General features: G+C 40.8%; 1 protein-coding gene across 1 annotated transcript in view; it reads right to left on the bottom strand.

Moving 5' to 3' along the window:
- The window catches only part of LOC140228856 (inhibitor of nuclear factor kappa-B kinase subunit alpha-like), an 80,123-nt gene that overhangs the window by 39,457 nt on the left and 19,729 nt on the right, over positions 1-20,937 (bottom strand). Inside the window, exons 10-16 of the mRNA XM_072309126.1 lie at positions 19,344-19,440; positions 17,737-17,860; positions 16,261-16,362; positions 14,671-14,720; positions 13,820-13,881; positions 11,936-12,051; positions 9,343-9,392 (exon numbers count right to left, since the gene is read on the bottom strand). Coding sequence (XP_072165227.1) covers positions 9,343-9,392; positions 11,936-12,051; positions 13,820-13,881; positions 14,671-14,720; positions 16,261-16,362; positions 17,737-17,860; positions 19,344-19,440 — 601 coding nt within the window. The remainder of the gene's footprint in view (positions 1-9,342; positions 9,393-11,935; positions 12,052-13,819; positions 13,882-14,670; positions 14,721-16,260; positions 16,363-17,736; positions 17,861-19,343; positions 19,441-20,937) is intronic.

Genomic DNA, 20,937 nt, shown 5'->3' with positions numbered 1-20,937 from the left:
CGGTCGGTAAGAAGGGTGGTCGATATGTAGTGGGGCTACCATACTTAGTAGGCAAAGTCCGCCATTACTAAGTGGTACAATGGCGGGCTCGCGTTTTTTTTTTTTTTTTTTTTTTTTTTTTTTTTTTTTTTTAGACGGCACAGATTGGGGCATGGCGCGTATTAAACCTATGGGAAACACGTTGGATTAGGGTTAGGGTGTTAGGGTTAGGGTTAGGTTTAGGGTTAGGGTCCCCAATCTGTGCCGTCTAAAAGAAGACATGAAATCACTGACTCCATTGTCCGCCCATTAGTGGTGGGGAGGAGAAAAATCTCTTTGATAGCTACACAAGCTAGCAGCTGCGTGTTAGCTGCTCGCGCTCCACTGTTCTTCAGTACACACTACTGTTGTATGGGTATACAGGTAGCTAGTTCACCGATCACATTCCTTTTCTCGTGCGAGGAAAAATGAAAGTATAGAATTTCTTCTCAAAACTCGGGCAAACATGAACTTGGAATATACTCATTACATTAAAGCGTCAATACCATTTCAGTGGAGTTTGATTTCGCCATTGTTTGTTTTAGCTCTTGAATGTACGACTTCGTACAACGTATGTCCAATTTGTTTGTGCCTTGTACCAAGTCACGTGCTGCGCCGCGCGGTGCGTGGTGTGGTCTATGTTTCGTCGACGATCTGACGACCGCCGGCCGATCGACCCGGCCGGCCCACGCCCCCGCCGAAGAACCGTACAGTACAGTACACACACACACCATCGCGATCGAAGTTTTAGTGATAGCGAAAACACGCGCGGAGCAGACATGCAGATTACAGTACAGGGTGAATGAGTAGTTAAACGTGCCTGTACCAAATGTACAATGGTATCACGATTGAATGTCAAATCTTTTTCTATGTCTAGCTGCAAATTCGACCTAGGTTATCTAAGCATATGAGATTATGATGCATCATAAAATAGATTAGCTGTGGCATGAACTTGCTTATATGAGAGTTAGTTGACAACGTTGCAAAATAAAAACCCCGTCATTGAATGAAATGTCCCAGAGCCCATGTCGGGCAAGGGCCTAGGGCTAGAGGTGCGCTAGCCTTTAAACAAGGCGACTCGCTCTGCGTGCAGCGCGTTTACCCCACAAACCTGTTGGCCGGCGAGTGGACCACTCGCCGGCCAACAGGTTTGTGGGGTAAACGCGCTATACGGGGGCACGCAGAGCGAGTCGCCTTGTTTAAAGGCTAGAGGTGCGCTGGAGAACGATGTGGACGCTTCGATTTGCGTGTGGTTAAGATATGTAAACAAATGGGTTGGAATAAAAAGGATGTAAGCCTGTGAATAACATTTTTGTTTCACTGCTGCGCAAGCGTTGCATGCCAATATACAGTTCATAAAACAACAATCACAGCTTTAAGGTGCGATCACACATCGCCGGTTTAGATGGCGGTTCATGGCGGTTCTCAAACCGCCGTGAACCGTGTCCCAATGATGGCGGAAAGCACTTTGACTACGTTCTCAACACGATCTGAACACGGAGCAAACGCGGATTGACGCGGTAGTAACGCGGATCTCCCCGAAAGGTGGAGGAGTCCATACCAAGCCCGTGTATTTGGATGCAATCAGAGCCCTTTCACTTGTCCTCAATGGGTTTCAACAAGGAGCGTTTTGCTTTGTTAGGTAAACGCAATTTTAAAGAAATTATGAATCGTTGTAGCCCCCTATGTTTTACAGATTGATATTAGTGATGCAACAAGCAATTATCTTCAAGTTTCAACGTGCTTTCTCTCTTTCTCTTTTGATTTTCAAAATATCTGTATTAACTGTCATTAAAAGACATGCATATCAAAGCAGAATCCAACATAGTTTCCGAAGTTTCCTGTTCATTTGCAGGTTTATTCATCAAGTGACGTACGAGTACTTGCTTGTTTCAACATCTCTCTTTTTCATTAACCCCTTTTAGTGTTCACATAGTTATTTCGCGTATTGAATTTAAGATCTTGTTGCTTGTTTATCCATGTTTTCACAAAATTGCTCCTTCTTACCTTTCAGTGCTCCTTGTGAAATATGAGCCTATGAGAGTTCCTAAATCGTAAGGGGAATCTGTATGTGATACCCTCGATCCATTACAACAAACTACTATGGCAAACGTAGTTTACGCCGCTCCAGGACTGTGGAACAGCAGTCCAAGAGATAAAACATGCAAGTTCCATCAATAAGTCCAAAATGTTTTTAAAAACTTATCTGATAAAATAGTAACATAGTGTTTGTAGATGATGATTAGAGGAGCATGTTGCTGTTTCTGGAATTACCTTTTCCTGTTTATCTTTTGTTCCCCCTCTAAAGCGCATATAAGACCTTGCCAAAGGTATATGCGCTTTATTAGAGCGGCAATGATGATAATATAATAATGATAATAATACCTTTAACAACAGTCAATAAAAAGACATTTATGTATATTATACATTATCAAACAAGCATATACAGTATGTGTGCATAGTTTCCTCTTTACTTACAGGTTCACGTAACATAATAATGGTGTCTTTTTTTTTTCAATTTTCAACATTGCACATCCCTCTACTCTCTTAAGTTTCAACATAATATTTTTATCTGTATCAACATAACATATTTACATAAGTCTTCTGTGTATAACTCATCACGTTCACGTGGCTGGCCATCTTAAAAGCTGTTATTTATAAGCTTAAGTAAAATTATGAAGTTACCAGTTAATGAAAATGATGGTTTTGATGTAAATAAGGTAATTCAACATACCTAACAACTTTTTGAACATCAAACTTTATTTGTTACTGTATAATACTATGTGTTAAAGAAGTATAAGGAAACTATAACATTCAATATATTTACCCGATCTTGAATTATGGGTTCATTTTTGCTTTTTTTTCCCATTCTTATTGCTCCGCCGCAAAGTGTCGCCGGAGCCATTATTCTCTTTTAAGTTCATTGTTTCTTTTCGCTTGAAAATTATGGCGGTGTTAACACGGTATTATCACGGATCTTGAGGTGCAAACACGGAGGATGCCGTTCTTTACACGATGAACGGCGATGTGAAGACGGTCCATTTCAAACCGCCAAGACCGCCACGAAAAATTAAACATGTTTAATTTTTCTGGCGGTTCCCCGCGGTTCCCCGCGGTTCTCGCGGTTCATGGCGGATGAGTGACGGATGACCACGGTTTGTATACGGTGTAAACACGGTCTTTGGCGGAGCACGGCGATTTGCTGAACCGCCATGAACCGCCGTCTAAACCGGCGATGTGTGATTGCACCTTTAGTCTCCTGCATTTGTCGAAAGGTTCGATGATGAAACTGGCTGTGGTGAAGAAGAATGCACTCTACCGCGATTTACCGTATCCAAATTATTTTATTTTTTTTTTATTTTACGCGGTTGTATGCTTTCGGAACGATAAGAATTTAAACAAAATACATGTAGGTCACCTTACACAAACAACAAAAAGAATTACCAACCCCCATGGAATGAAAGGAACATCAACATGAAGAACAAGTACCAATATGTATGCCATAAAAATGAAATTCAAGCTAAAGAAATTCAGCACCGACAGGCAGAAATGAGCAAGTCAGCGCCGTGAAAACGTGTTTATTCATTACGTTTTTGTGATTTAACGCGGTTGTATGCGTTCAGAACGTTACGAATCAAAACAAAATAGGTCACCTCACACAAAAACAAACAAACAAACAAACAAACAAACAAACACCAACCCCCAAGGAATGAAAGAGACATCAACATGAAGAACAAGCATGCCATAAAAATGAAACTCAAGCTAAAGAAATTCAGCACCGATAGGCAAAAATGACTCTGAGCAAGGCAGCGCCGTGAAAACGTGTTTATTCATTACGTTTTTGTGATTTAACGCGGTAGTATGCGTTCGGAACGACAGGAATTAAAACAAAATGGGTAACCTCAAACGGAAAAAAAAATCGCCAACTCCCAAAAAATGAAAGAGACATCAACATGAAGAGCAAGTATGCCATAAAAATGAAACTCAAGCTAAAGAAATTCAGCACCGACCGGCAAAAGAAGGGCAAGTCAGCGCCGTGAAAACGTATTTGTTCGTTATACGTTTTTTGTGACTTAACGCGCTTGTATGCGTTCGGAACGATAACAAAATAGGTCACCTCACACGAAAAAAAAAAAAAAAAAAAAAAAAAAACAACCACCAACGCCCAAGGAATGAAAGAGACATCAACATGAAGAACAAGCATGCCATAAAAATGAAACTAAAGCTGAAGAAATTCAGCACCGACACGGCAAAAATGACTCTGAGCAAGGCAGCGCCGTTTAAACGTGTTTATTCATTACGTTTTTGTGATTTAACGCGGTTGTATGCGTTCGGAACGAGAAGAATTAAAAAAAAATGGGTCACCTCAAACGGAAAAAAAAATCGCCAACCCCCAAGGAATGAAAGAGACATCAACATGAAGAACAAGTATGCCATAAAAATGAAACTAAAGCTGAAGAAATTCAGCACCGACAGGCAAAAATGAGCAAGCCAGTGCCGAAAATACGTGTTTATTACGTTTTTGTGATTTAACGCGGTTGTATGCGTTCAGAACGATAAGAATTAAAACAAAATAGGCCACCTCACACACACAAAAAACAACAACAACAAACACCAACCCCCAAGGAATGAAAGAGATATCAACATGAAGAACAAGCATGCCATAAAAATGAAACTAAAGCTGAAGAAATTCAGCACCGACAGGCAAAAATGACTCTGAGCAAGGCAGCGCCGTGAAAACGTGTTTATTCATTACGTTTTTGTGATTTAACGCGGTTGTATGCGTTCGGAACGATAAGAATTAAAACAAAATAGGTCACATCACACGGAAAAAAAAAAACACCAACCCCCAAGGAATGAAAGAGACATCAACATGAAGAACAAGTATGCCATAAAAATGAAACTAAAGCTGAAGAAATTCAGCACCGACAGGCAAAAATGAGCAAGCCAGTGCCGAAAATACGTGTTTATTACGTTTTTGTGATTTAACGCGGTTGTATGCGTTCAGAACGATAGGAATTACTGTACGAGCTGAAATTTTCGCGTACAGATATTTTTGCAAATCTAGAGCTACTTGGGGGACGTTTTCGCGTGTTGTTTATTTCGCGGTTGCGAGGGTCTAAGTAAACTAACCTTAGTTATTCGCGTGTTGTTATTTTCGCGTGTTGTTATTTTCGCGGTTCAAAGACGATTCGCGAAATTCGCGAAAATAAAACCACCGCGAAAATTTCAGCTCGTACACTAAAACAAAATAGGTCACCTCACACGAAAAAAAAAAAAAAAAAACCAACAACACTGTACCACCAAGGACTGAAAGAAACATCAACATGAAGAACAAGTATGCCATAAAAATGAAACTCAAGCTAAAGCAATATTCAGCACCGACAGGTAAAAATGAGCAAGTCAACGCCGAAAATACGTGTTTATTCATTTTTGAATACATCACCCCTTCTCAGTGACACCTTAAAACTATAAAAGCACATGTGTTTTCTTCTTTTTCTTCAATTAACAGTCAGTTATAAAGCTCTTTCACTTTGAGTCAATATCATGGCGCGGCCCGATGTGGATCGCATTGCAGTGTGAGCGCGGGCGCGAACATACAGATAATGAAATGTTGCCCGCGAGATGGCGCTATTCCACAATAGTGAAAGGGAGGGGAATATTTTGCTGTACAATGTGTACGCGTTGCGAACGCGTATGGCAAAACGCAACGCGGAAAGTACACGTACCTACGCGTTTTTGGGGTAACGCGTAGGTAAGTTTAACGTGATCAGCACTGTAGCAGGTTAATTCTCACGCCGTTTTCAGAGTATGTTGTCTAGTAGGCCTATATGAGGAGTCTATATCAAGTCTTTAAGGTAAAGGGTGCATATTCTATGTAAAATAAGTAAGTCTTCATGTGGGAACTTAAGCGTCCGGAAACCCAACCCCCCCATCATACTTATACTGTATGTGCGGGATTTCCGAGTGCGACGTGCGTAAATGTTTGGGACGAACATCTTCGGACGTCTTGACCCACAAAGGTACGTGAAAAACGCTGAAAAATTCTGTCAGTTTTCGAATTTTCGACCCATTTTATAAAACAAATGATGCACAGGATTGTGATCATTTGTATATTATATAACGCCTGAAAAGATCCTTGTCATTTAATTGTTTGTTTGACATTGATCATTCTGCCCATTTCACTATGACGTCATCACCCGTTCAATTGCGGCTCCATCTACCGTGCAATTTTGGATCCATACGATTTGCTCCATTGCACGCTTGCTGAGAGCCCGGCACACTACACGTTTGCAGTGTGTGTATTATATGCGACAGCGCGCTAGACGTAAGTGTAAAGCGCTCAGTGAGCACTCTCGCGATCTCAGATTCTCTCTTGTTTCTAAATTAATAAAACATCAAATGAGAAGGATCTATTTTAGGCGTTATATAAAACAAATAATAAATGTTTTTCATTCGTGCTATGGACAGAATATTTCATTCGGCGAAAGATGAAATGTAGAACCATTCAACTCGGCTGCGCCTCGTTGAATGGATCATTTCATCTTTCACCTCATGAAATATTCTGTCCATTGCACTCATAAACATTCATTATTTGTATAATATTTCATGGGGTTCTTATTTTTGTGAATTTCACAAGTCCCATACTATTAACCCTGATACCAGCATAAATGCGAAGTGCACACGTACATAGGAAAAACAAATGATTTGATATCAGTCAGAATACCAAGTTGGTATGAGGCAGGGTCATATGAGTACCAAGCTAGTTCTGAAAATCAAAATGTCATAATGTCGACTCGGGTAAACTTGGGATAAATCATAAGTTCATTGATCAGCGCATATGTATTGTATATATTGCCAGCCTGCTCTTTCTTGGACAGAGTGAGCTTGGAAAGTGGAAAAATCATATCTCACATGTGCATGGCCACAGCGGAGACAAGGTTGACCACACAAATACATTAGGAAACTGCTGAAAACAAGGAAGTAATTCTCTTTCAATGTTCCATAAATCTTAGCAAAGCCTCTCCACCTCACAAACCACTCCAAAGACACCTTTGCTTGTTACTAAGCCACAATGGTGATTGAGACAAACCTTGAAAGAATGGGTTTCTACTTTGATATACAATGCAGTCAAGGGAGTCTGGACAGATAGGCTGTCTCTTTGATCTGGTTATCATTCACATCATAGAAACATGAGTGGAAATAATAGTCACTTGTTAAAAGACCCTAGTGTTGAATAGTTTATCATCGAAACTCTTATCTGCTCTTCAGCATTTTACTTTCATCTCACAAACCAAGCAGCTGCGTGTGCGAACATGTGCCGCGGGGGGGGGGGGGGGGGGGGGGGGGGGGGAGTAGTTGAGATGATGGATAAAGAAAAGGACAATGGCAGTTTAAGTTCAAAAGTTCAAAATATGTAGGATGGACATGAGCAAGACCGAAAAAAAAACAACACAGTAATGTTTAACCCACTAACACCTGAGACTCCTGCAGCTGCCTTTGTGTGCATGTGTGTATACATTGTATTTACATTTGTATGTGTATGTGTGTGTGTACACGTACAGTGTATATTGTATGTATGCATATGCATGTGTGTATGTGTGTATACATGTATGTATGGTATGTATGGATGTATACATTTATGTATGCATGTATTGAAGGTACACATTTGTACGTGCATACAGTCAACCTCGCCTAAGTTGACCTTGCACAAGGCGTACAATCCTTCCCCAGATGGATACATCCAGTACAATCATGTGTTAATTCTACTGTGTACTACATGTAGGAAGTTGAAATTCACATACATTGTGTCACAAATGTACACACTAGTAGTTATTTACATGTATCAAGGCTGTATGCATGGTTGTTTTAATGTGTATGTACACAGGTGGACCAGAATAATGGAGAACATTCTATATGATATAGATATAGTACATACAGGCTGACCAGATCAGTGGAGAATTTTCTACGTGGTATACAATGTAGCTACGTGTACAGTACATGTATGCATGTGACAGGAAATACATTATAGCTCACTCAATCTGGAATGATTTAACCCATTCCAGAAAATTCTAGGAAGTGCTTACACATTTGACTGAGTGAGGCACTGCCCCTGTAACCCAATGTGATTGGTAGTTAATTTTGGCAATGATGTTATGCACATAGTTAGGCAGTGAGTCATCCAAGATTCCTGGAATTTGGACTTACTAGTATGTTCAGGTGTGTGGCCCCAGGTTGGAGAAAATTACAGAATGTACTAGAAAGGGGTGAATGGATAGTATATAAGCAGGAGAAATTCTGAGGTAGGCAGAGTACCCAACACCTCTGCTCTGAGAGTTACGTCACTTCTGGCTCTGAAGCGACTTGTTATAGTCAGTCCTGTGTTACCTGCTGACCTGCTATACAAACTGTGTTTGTGGAGATAAGGCCTGGGAGACATTTTGCCTGCAGAGAATTAATTTGCCTACATTGGAGATAGACTTCATATTTTAGTGTCAACGGACATTATTACGGCAAAGCTGTGATGGGCTGGATTCCTTGCTGGACAATATGAAGTGAATCATCATTCAATGCCTCGACTGGACGTGGTCGTCATAACGTTTGGATTCTGCACGTTTCGCTGCGGACATATATCGTGGAGTTTACCCCGGATCTATACCGTGGACTATCGTAACCTGCGCCTTTGGAGTTACGTCGGAGGAATCATTCATCTGTGCGTCAAGGATCATTCATCGGTGCATCGAACATCGTATCTGAACCTTTTCAAAGGATTACTTGATAACAAAGTATGTAAGTGATTCCATTACCGATTTATAATTGTTTCTATTGATCATTATTGTACTGATGTGAACACCGATTACGAGTCTGTACCCACAATATCACTGTTAATAAACCGCCTGAACATTAGGTGATTGTTTCTTTTGTGCGATCATTCTCAGAGTGATTTTGGTCGTAACAATTGAAGGACTTTCTCTCATCCCTTTGGATTCGACTCAGGTGAGGTGGGCTGAACACAAATATACAAATACATAAAGATAGATAGATAGATAGATAGATAGATAGATAGATAGATAGATAGATGGATAGATGGATAGATAGGATAGATGGATAGATAGATAGATAGATAGATAGATAGATGGATAAATAGATTAGATAGATAGATAGATAGATAGATAGATTAGATAGATATATATATATATATTAGATAGATAGACATTTAGATAGATAAATAGATAGATAGATAGACAGATAGATTAATAGATAGACAGATAGATAGATAGATAGGTAGGTAGAGAGAGAAAGAAAGAGAGAAAAGAGACATACCTGTATTTTCCTCCTTGAATCTCTTGAAAACATCATTGCTGCTTGATATCCTGACAGAATCATGAGAAGTGAGGAAAAAATAAAACAAATTAAAATGTATGTGACATGCAAACCTCACATAACCATGATAGAAATAAATGTACAGAACACAAGTAAAGCTACATGTGCCTGCATGTTCCAGTGGAACTTCAACTTTTTTTTTCCACTAGAAATCATTGTGTAATGAATCGTTTTGGGCCAAATGCTGTGAGTTGCATTTTCAATGTATTATGCTACTTATTTCACATGGGCAGATATTTTGCGTACGAGTACCAGCTAGCTGTTGAGTGAGAAAAGTTCTGACAAGGACCTAATTTCCGACTGATTGTAGTGGGCAAAAATCATACCTTAGCAGTATAATTTTTCAGAAAAGGGATGAATACTTGTACTTGTCCCAACAGATCCACATCCATACTGTATATTTCAAGGAGAGCTGGTCTTTGGTAAAATGTTCTTTTTATTTTTATTAAAATTTGCTCATCCAGGACATGGGGAAATTATGAGGAAACTCATGGATGAAGGATATGGATAAGAGTACTCAACAATCAGGGCTACAACAATTTGTTTTTTTTTTTTAATGATTTGCAGCATATTCAAATTCTTGGTGTCTCAACTGTGAAAACTTTGGAGCTTATGGTATGAAGTGGAAAGTGTTGATTTAGTTGACAGTATTACAGATGGTTCCATGACATTTGCTCCTGCAACAATTGCTCCTGTGAAACATCTACATGCGAAGCCAAACATAAAACCTACCCACAAACATTACCCTATTAAACCCTAAATCCTATTAGAACCCTCACATCACACTAAACCTAAAACTGTATCACAATGCTAACCATAACCAAAACTCCTTGGAGAAAATACATGTAAGACCGGAGCAACTGTCGCCGGAGCAAATGTAATGTCACCGTTACAGATATGTTATGGCAATAATGCACAAGCTGAAGAGGCGAGTTAATTTCAACAAGTGGGGAGCAAAAGGTTTGTGAAGCAATATAGTGACAGCATACTCTACAATACTCTACCTGTAAGCAAAATGAGCCATATTTACAATTCCCTGTTCCCTCCCTGGCTTTAATTCTTTTTTTTTTCTCTAGAGTTGCAGCTCTGTGTCACTTTGATAAGCCTACTCATTCAATCAAACAAACTTCCGATGTAGCACTGTCTTACTGGACAGGCTTGCATTCCTTTCGAATATGCTAAGAAGAGAGAGAATGTTTTGTGACCTGTAACTGAGGTTCTGCAGTGATTTTTTTTTTTAAACACACTGCTCTGAAACCTGTCACTGATTGGTCAACAGATGGCAGCATGTATGCTCGGCAAATCAAAGTGAACCTGATTTGGAGGAATCCACTGACTGCTGATGATAAAGCACGGCCAGTTATAGCCGAGTACCACGGCACATTATAAGGGGTTAAGGAATACATTCCATTCTCAATGCAGGGCTTTTTGGGTAATTAGAAGATAATATCAAACAGCAAATGCCCTCAACGAATTCTATTCTCTCTTATGGGACAGTATGCCTGATAAAACCCTTTGCTGAGTATTGCTAGTCACCTGGGGCAAACTACAAATCAAGGGGTGGGCATCATTCGTCCGTTCTCTTCTGTCGGTAAGTGGGTGGACCACTTGATCAGGCTAGCACCCTGCTCTTTGCAATGACAGAATGTAGTGGGATCTTTTACGTACATGAGTTGTGATTCCATCATACGTGGGGCCTCCATTTAATTAATGGCCTATCCAAGGAACACACTGTTTTGCCTCTTACCGGGATGGACGGTATGATTACACCCGACACTGGTCAGCTAGACTTAGGAACTGAACCCTGGTCCTTTAGATTGGGAGGCAGACACACTGCCGACTGAGTCAAGTCATCACCCTCTTCATAAATTTGGTGATGCTATGGCACATCAAGCCTTGAGAAGATATGACATGTTCAGCCTTGACATATAACAAGGTAAGTTTGACATGACATGGTTAGCCATGACATGATGTGATGAGGTAAACCTTGACAGAATACAAGGCATGCTTTGAGGTGATATGAGAAGGTAAGCCTTGAGGAGGGAAGCCTTGACATAGACATAGACTGGTCTACTTAACATCAAGAGTTTGGACAACCTCAAACCATTGTGCCACTGTTGAATGACGGACGTTACTACAGGCAGAATTGTCAGAATTTTGTTTTCAAGCCAACACAGAAATGGACTTTCACATCTCGTACACAAAAAAAAAAAAACCCACAAACAAACAACAACCAACCAACAAAGAAAGTAGCAAGACAATGTTGTGTATAATATCAGATTGCACTACAATATCTAGCGCAATTTTCGCATTTCTTTCAATTTTGCTTGAAACCTGGCAATAATAGAGAGGGTTTTTGCATGACACTGCATTGCAAGTTGATACTCTTCTTAAAATATTGTATACATTTTTACATGCTAGTCTTGTTTGCAGAATAAGTTGTTCAATGCCAAACAGGTCACCACGAATCAACAGAGAGGGTTTACATCGAACAGCGACGGACACCATTCTCAAATTTTGTATTGTTACTTACGTCTGGTTGAGGCTGTCATAGTTCTTCAGCTTGTTGCAACTCTTGTGAAGTTCAAACACCTTGGTACCAATATTCGTCATCTCCGTCTCAAATTCAGTGCACTTTGTGACACAAATCTGTCGCAAATGGCAAGAGAAACATCATGGCAGGTGGACGAAAATATTGCCATCTGATTCAGATGCTGAAAACATGGAATATTTTGCTGTCTGAAAATTTGCATCACACTGAGCTAATGCAAAAAAAATATGAACACATAAATATTTTTGGAAGATCCTGATATGTTGACAGAAATACTCTTAACATGTGGAATCAACAAGAAGCACAGTTCACTGCAAATAGGCCAAGTGCAAGAAAGCAATAAAGCAAAAACTTTTCATGTGGTTGCTGTGGTTAGCAATTACATTCTCTACATTCCAACAAGCAAATGTCATGTCATAGCTTTGTCTGTGACAATCCAAGCAGAACTTCGGGGAATCCCCTATTGTGTTGTGCAGTCAACTAGAATACCTTGTCCTCCTATATTTGTGCATGATATATCACCAGGATGATAGCCTTTGCTCTTGAACATGATGTTTGAGATTTGTTTTCTCTGTCTTTGTTTTACCCACTTTCAATCTTTTAGTGAGAAACATTGTTATCACTCCTTGACAGTAATCATTTCACAACAAGAATTGTCCATACATTTGTATCATTCCCACAAAAATCTTATCAATATACGAGCAATTTTAACCAAACTAAAATGATCTTTCACCTTGACCTTTGATACATCACAAATTCCAAGGTTTGTGCAAAACAAAAACAAACAAGAGACCCGCGGGTCTAGCGCTCACCTGAGTATCGCAAGTTCACCTTTCACGCGGTCACTAATCTAAATTATTCACAGCTCTATCAAAATTTGACCAGGCATTATCAAGTAGAAGACGAAAATGTACAATAATGGCCCAATTTTTTTAAGATTCCTTAATTTGGGGGGATTGGGGCCCCCTGGGGCCCTCTGGGTGGGGCATGGTGCCCATTTTGATAAATTGAGATCCTGACCCCCTAGGGATGCTACCTACCAAGTTTGACGAAAATCCATCATGAGGTTTTCAGGAAGAAGATGAAAATGTACAATTCAGGCCCTCATTTGGACCTTCCCACCCCCCCCCCCCTGCCCCCAAAGGGGCACCACTGGATCTGCTATGAACAAACTTGAAACTACAGTCATTAATGTACTCACTCATAGTATTATCTTAGCTCTATAACTTCTGATTCGAGAGAAGATTTTTAAAGATTCATTTTGGGGGGTTTGGGCCCCCCTGGGGGCCCCCTGTGCGGGGCATGGTGCCCATTTTAACAAACTGAGATCCTAACTCCCTAGGGATGCTACCTACCAAGTTTGGTGAAAATGGGTCATGGGGTTCTCAAGAAGAAGATGAAAATGTACAATTTCGGCCCCATTAGGACCCCTCCCCACCCCCCTCCCCTGGGTCCCAAGGGGGGCACTCCTGATTCTGCCATGAACAAACTTGAAACTACAGTCATCAATGTACTAACTCATAGTATTAACTTAGCTCTATCACTTCTGGTTCTAGAGAAGAAGATTTTTACAGATTCCTTAATTTTGGGGGGTTTGGGCCCCCTGGAGGCCCTCTGGGTGGGGCATGGTGCCCATTTTAACAAATTGAGTTCCTAACCACCTAGGGATGCTACCTGCCAAGTTTGAAGAAAATCGGTCTTGGGGATTTCAAGAAGAAGATGAAAATGTAAAAAGTTTACGCACGACGCACGACGGACGACGGACGCCGGACGAAGGGCGATCGCAATAGCTCACTTGAGCCTTTGGCTCAGGTGAGCTAAAAAAGAATGATTTCTTTTCATGCGGGTCACATTAAAGATGCAAACCTCTGAGATGTTCTTCACTTCTTCTTGACTTTTGGTCCATCCAGCAAACATTTCTTGTGAATCTGCATATGAAAATGAGGTGAAACATTCTTTGCTAAGGTGTCTCCCTCTCATATCTTCTGATAAAACAACTTATCTGCTTCCCAGCCAACTATTTAGCACACATCCTCAAACATACAATGTATCTCAAAATACTGACTTATTAAACCTTACAAAACATTGTGTAGGGAGTACTTGGAAGTGTGAGAATAGGATGAAAATTCACGCAGTAAACTATATCGGAAGAATGTCAACGCAGCTGCGTTCTAATCGTAGAGTTGCCACGGTAGTGTTGTGGCAACTACCGTAGCTATCTAGGACAGAATTTGGCAAAAGTTACCACAGCGACATCCGAGCAATAATTTGTGGGAACCGTTTTAACGGGCAAGGTGAAAAAAGATTACCCTGACGTTACCATGACATTGCTGCAATAACTCGTTTGAAAAGCTCTGTGAAAATGGGGCTAAGTTGCAAAGAGAAACCCCCATCCCCACCCTCAAAAAAAAAAAAAACAAGTGCAATTAATCATGACTTCTAATATTTTTGTGACCTGGCCAATCAGAGAGCCATGATGTGACATCATCACTATCTCGTTTGTGTATGTGGTTGCTCCTTATACCACTGTCATATGAAAATCATGTCAAATTTCATAATTCCATAATTTTCTCATTTTAAGTCCAATATATATGAATCTTCTACTATCCTAGTCATCTCACTTTCCTCTATACTCTAATGCTAATTCACACATAGTCTAGAATCATGCTTTGGGCGTAACAGCTTCACAATATATGTATTAACTAGCGAATACTCACGTATACCAGTGGCTGCCTGCATGGCGTAGCACTTTCGGTCTGTGGCCAAACTGCAATGAGGAACAGCATTTGGTTTTCATCTTTATTTATTGTCCCAGTTATCGATTTTCATTCATATCCAGCTCATAGATCAATAAACAACACACACAAGTGGATGCATATTTCTAAAATGCTTGCACTCTTGCTCCAAAATCTATTCTTCACAATGGCCTCTTCTCTGCCAAATGGGTATGACGGACGGGAATGACCCAACATGTTTTTGCTTTGTTTTTGTATGCAAAACATTATACCTGACAAGATCATGGTGTCAATCCAAATGTTTTAAAAAAAATCAGGGAGTGGTAAATTTTACTCCAACCTCCCTTTCATAGTCAGAACAATTATTTTGTCCTCATTACACCTAACAAAAATGCCTTCAGTAAAGAATGGCCTGAATTTCTGCAATAATTTGAAGATTAACAACATAATGCTGAAAAGAATTGCTTTTGGTAAATGATTCAATGCACACCACAGGAGTTAAAGTGGAGTTACATGAAAAGAAATGTAGCTGATGATAATCTACATCAATTTCCAGTCCTTGATAAGGTGGCTAAGGTCATGTAAGGTATATACGTAAATAAACTCACTGCACGTTACTAAAATATCTGCAAACCACGCAAGGCAGCATTTTAAGTCACAGGTGTAAGGCTACAGACAACAACAACAATTTGGCAAACTTCCTTTGAGGTAGCTTTACAAAAAGCCAAAAAATAACAACCAAACTAATAGTTCCAGAAGGATGTGCATGATGACACAATCCTGAACACCATCTTCATGTAGCATTGATTGATAATAAAAAAAAAACAAAAACTCACCACAAACAATGCAAACTTTTCTCCTATCTGTGCACAAGTTTCATACTGATGTATTAGCAAAATGTTCACTTAGGAAAGCATTTGTGTTCTTCTCCTATCTCACTTTATGCAACAAGCTGGCAGATCTTGCTTCAAAAGTTTCCCCCTTTTGTGCCGACACCAGTGTTCCTTTCTGCCTCTGTCTCATAAAGTATGAGTGCTTACCCATGTTAGTATAGCCTTTTGTCTAGGCCTTCTCACTGTATGATGGCTATAATGGGCGAGGGAAGTGAGCACAGCTGAGCCCGACAGTGCGAGGGTCTTCTGAGATCTGCTTCACACATTATTATTCATGACACATAAACCCTACTGAATAGTCATTATTAACAGGGTCTGGTCGACCAATGGAATGGCGCGCTCCCCACATCCTTCGTCTTGGCATTGTCTGACCTGTTCGTATGCATCACTGACCACCAGTGGACCTGTCTGTGGCATGCATTCGCTGTATGCAAATCAAGCTCGAGCAGACAGACACGCAGATTGGTTGACTTTTGCTCCCAAAGTTGGGGAGCAAAAGTTGGTTGGAATTGAAAGGGCTAGCAAAAAGGATGCGAAGCAGATCTCAAAGGGCCCTCGCGCAATCCCACTTGGCTGGGCTCTCATCACTATACAGCGAGAGGGCCTTTACAAAAGGCTAATGTTAGTCCGATAATGGCCACAGTCAATGGCATACTCTTTTATCGCTTTTGGTACTAACCTCTCATTGAAGGCCTCCACCTTCCCTTTGAGTTTCTGCCCGTGGGCTTTGACGTCCTCCACACACTTCTTCAGGGACGTCTTCAGCAGGAGGTTGTAGTTTCTGTTTGATTTTTTTGGTGGTTTGTATTATTTTTCCACACGTGGCACACAGAAACCAAAAAGTAAAACCATCAATTAGTATTACACAACAAAAACATAGAAACAGAATAAAAAAGCTTGATGAGCACTTGATAGCTGTTCTACGATTCCGTAGCCTTCACGTATGTTTTGACTTTGGAGGAAAGGAAACCAATCAAATTTGGAGCCTCGTAGTGTGTATCACTTTTTAAACAAATACCAAATTGTCCTGAGCACATGATCAGCAAGATTTTCTTTGATCAAAAATCAGTACAGGTGGCTATTGGGATGACAAAATTGTGAATTCAGAAACTGTCCAGGAGATTTTTTTTTTTTCTGCACTCTCAGTCAGCTGGAATGTCAATACTGTTCACAAATTGACAAGACTGATGACAAAATGAACATCATCATGAAGGATGGTTGTTTAGGTACCAGGGGTATTTATCTCTTTTTTAATAAGCATGCCCTGCAAGATATGCGAGAAGATGAAGATGGAGAAGAGGAAAAGGCAAGGAGGAGGAGGAGGAGGGAGAGGAAAACGAGATAAAGACGAAGGAGGGGAAGGAGGAGACAGAGAAAGAAAATGGACAACAGAGAGGAGGATCACAAAGAGAAAGAAGAGGGGACTAAAGACAGGAAGCAAATGAGAAGAGGGAAAGAAAAAAGGAGGAAAGGGGAAATGACGAGGGAAATAAGGATAGAAGGAAGAGAAGATGGGGGAGGACGAGAAGAAAGAAGACCAGAGGAGACGAGGAGGAAGTGGAAGAAGAGGAATGAGAGGATGAGAAGTGATGGCAGGGGAGGAGGACAAGAAAGAAAATGATGGAGAGAACAAAAGTGAGGAAGAGGAAGAGGAGGAAGAGGAAGAGGGGAAGGAGAAAGGGAAAGAAGAGGAAGAGAAGGGAGAAGAGGGGAAGGAGAAAGGGAAAGAAGAGGAAGAGAAGAGAGAAGATGAGAAGAAAAGGGATAAGAGGAGGAGGAGACGGAGAAGGAGGAGGAGGAGCAGGAGCAGGAGGAGCAGGAAGAGAAGGAGGAGGAAAAGAAGGAATAAGCAGAGGAAGAAAAGAAAATGGAGGTAGAGATGCATAGGAATGAGGAGGAGGAGGAGGAGGAGGAGGAGGAGGAGGAGGAGGATGAAGAAAAAGGAAAGGAGGAAGAAGAGGAGGAAGAAGAGGAAAAGAAGATGGAGGGAGAAGCAAAGGAAGACGTGGCTGAGTAGGATGAGGAGGAGGAGGATGACAAGGAAAGGGATGACTAAAAAGAGGCCGAGGAAGAAGACAAAAAGGAGATGAAGGGAGATGCAAAGGAAGAGGAGGCCGAGGGGCAGGAAAGACTGGAAAGTCAAATTCCGACTCACAGAAAGGAAATGAAGCCATCCAATCTGGTCTTGCCGTCATTCATGAGAGAGTGGCAGTAGTGCAGGCCATGCTTCCACATGAGCTTGAAGCCATTCTCCGACACTTTGCTATGGCTATCTTGCACTAGAGCACAGAGAAAGGACACACATCCCAGAAGTATTTAAAAACAACAAAAATACAAAGCAAAATGAAACAGTCTAGGTGCTTAAGAAATATTTTGCATACATACAAGTGTATATTTTAAATTCACTATCAATTGCCATTTGTTCACAATTGTTTCAAGAGGAAGCATACTGCAAAAGTCCAGTCTGCATAACTATTCATGAAGTCTTACAGCAATCACAATGAATGAAACAGTATAGATTTTCATATATATCCCAGATTCTAAAGACACAGCATTTTTCCGCGAATTGGAGAAATTGATGGTCTATGAAAATAGGATTTCAGCAGTAAGCAACACTGAGGCACACAAGCTCGATACAAACTCTGCATCACAATGCAGCAAAAATAATGCCATAAACAATAATCATGTCTGAAGCATTTTTCCCTTTTATTTATTTATTTATTTATTTATTTATTTTTTTTTTTGTGGAATACACAGTTCTACTGTGGATGTACGCCAAAGTTAATGCAAGCAAGTATTGTTACATGCCATTAGGGCAAATGCAAACTTTTAAGTAGCTACTTCTGAGCCTGCTGCTCTAATAAAACCTTGAGACCAGAGGCGACACGACATTTACTCCTCCGACAATCGCTCTGGTCTTATTTTCTACAAGGGCCTAGCGTTAGGGTCAGGGTTGTGATGGGGTTTAAGGTTAAGTTTGATATACTGTAAAAGTTGATATTTTTTGCGCGACTAATTTTCCGCGCTCGGCCTGTTAAGAAGAGTTTCGCGTGTTTTTAATTCTGCAGAATCAAGACAGTAATTATGGGAACATATGGCAAGCAAAAAAATTTGCGTGCTTTTATTTTTGCGCTAGTTTCTGATTGCGCGAAATGCACGAAAATTTCAACACCGCAAAAATTTCCACTTTTACAGTAAGGATTAGGATTAAGGTTAGGGTAATGTTTGTGGATAGAATCTATGATTGGCTTAGTGTGCAGAAATTTCATGGGAGCAATTGTCGCAGGAGCAAATGCCATGGAACTGAGACCAGTAGCTCAGAGGGCTTATAACATCCATGAAGGAGAATAACTCAAACAAGCATACATGAAACAAACATTCATAGGTCTGCATTCACAATTCCCATTCTGCCCAGGAAGGGCAGTTGTGATTGGCGTATGCACAGTGTTACAGCAAGCCTCTCATACTATGGCAAGGATGTCAATGTTGTAAACAACATTGCTAAATCCTGAGGGCTCACAGGGTGTATTTTTGGTGGAAAAACAGTATTTTAACCTTTCCTGCATCTGACAAGGGTAGTCCATGAAACCTCCAGTACTTTTGGCAAAAAGCAGTATAAAATAATGAAAAAAAGAAGAAGTAATAGTTGGCATCTCCATTACGGGGACCACAGTTTTGGTGGAAAAGCCAGTAAAACAAGAAAAGATTTGAGCCCTGTGTCACCATTTTGTGGATAGAATCAAGAGGGTGCGGTCAACTTACAGAGAGCCTTGAGGAGGTCGGACTTTTGCTTGATCGTCAAGGGGGGCTCTACGCTGGGCAGGTGAGGTTGGTACATGTACAATGTTCCATCACCCTGCTGTCACGATTGGTGGTAGCAAAGAAAAAAAAAAGAAGAAGAAAAGAAAGTAGACACCAAAACAGGCAAATGATTAATGCAAAGAGAGGCATTACATTCATAAACAATCTAGGACATGGTACCAAACTTGAGATCCATTCATCATTTAAGTAGACAATGCAGCATTTGGACATAATTATTTAAAACAAGAGACCCGGGGGTCTCGACGCGCTCACCTGAGTATCGCAAGTTCACCTTCAATGCATTCTTGCAGACTCTTACCTGAGAACATTGGAAACTTACGGTGGAGGATAGCTTTGAGAGCTGGCATGTTACCTGTCGAGTTTGGTGAATATTCATCAAGGGGTTTCCAATGATTATGAACATGCACAATTTACATCACCATTTGGACCCATCCCACCTCCTTGGGTCCCAAGGGGGGGGGGGGGGGAGAGAACACCACTGATTCTGCCATAAACAGACTTGAAACAACAGTCATCAATATACTGACTCATTGTATTAACGTAGCTGAATCACTTTTGGTTCTAGAGAAAATTTTTAAAGATTCCTTACTCTGGGGGGGGGGGGGGGGGCCCTGGGGGCCCCCAGGAGGGGTATGGTGCCCATATGATGGGATTGAGATTCTATCCCCCTAGGGATGCTACCTGCCAAGTTTAGTGAAAATTCATTGTGGGGTTCTCAAGAAAAAGATGAAAATTCACAATTTAGGTCCCAATTTAGGCCCCTGGGGCCCCCAGGTGGGGCATGGTGCCCATTTGATGGGAATGAGATTCTTTCCCTGGGGGATGCTACCTGCCAAGCTTGGTGAAAATTCATCATGGCATTTTCAAGAAAAAGATGAAAATGGACAATTTGGGCCCCATTAGGACCCCTCCAAACCCCCCTCCCCTGGGGCCCCAAGGGAGGCATCCCTGATTCCACCATGAACAAACTTGAAACTACAGTCATCAATGTACTAACTCATAGTATTAACTTAGCTCTATCACTTCTGGTTCTAGAGAAAAAGATTTTTTACGATTCCTTAATTTTTGGGAATTTGGGCCCCTCTGGGGCCCCCCAGGTAGGGTATGGTGCCCAATTGAACAAACTGAGATCCTATCCCCCTAGGAATGATACCTGCCAAGTTTGGTGAAAATCTGTCATGGGGTTCTCAAGAAGAAAATGAAAATGTAAAAAGTTTACGCACGACGGATGCCGGACGAAGAGCGATCGCAATAGCTCACTTGAGCCTTTGGCTCAGGTGAGCTAAAAAGAGCATAAAATGGAAATGTGCTATCACCACCAACAGCACGAATAATCAGCGTTCAAAGTTCTCTTGGTGACCATTCACAGCAAAGCCCAAGTGTAATTTTGACTTTTGTCTTGCCATGTGTTCAGGTCATACTTTTGACTTTTTAAGGAAGTTTCCATTGCACAAATTGCCCAAAACAATGAGAGAAATTGCCCTTGAAGCATCAGAAATGTATGTTAAAGCAAATCTGTTCAACAAATTGATAT

This window comes from Diadema setosum, chromosome 5, assembly GCF_964275005.1.
Source record: "Diadema setosum chromosome 5, eeDiaSeto1, whole genome shotgun sequence".
NCBI classification, from domain to species: domain Eukaryota; kingdom Metazoa; phylum Echinodermata; class Echinoidea; order Diadematoida; family Diadematidae; genus Diadema; species Diadema setosum.
This window is presented reverse-complemented; position numbering and strand designations above follow the sequence as displayed.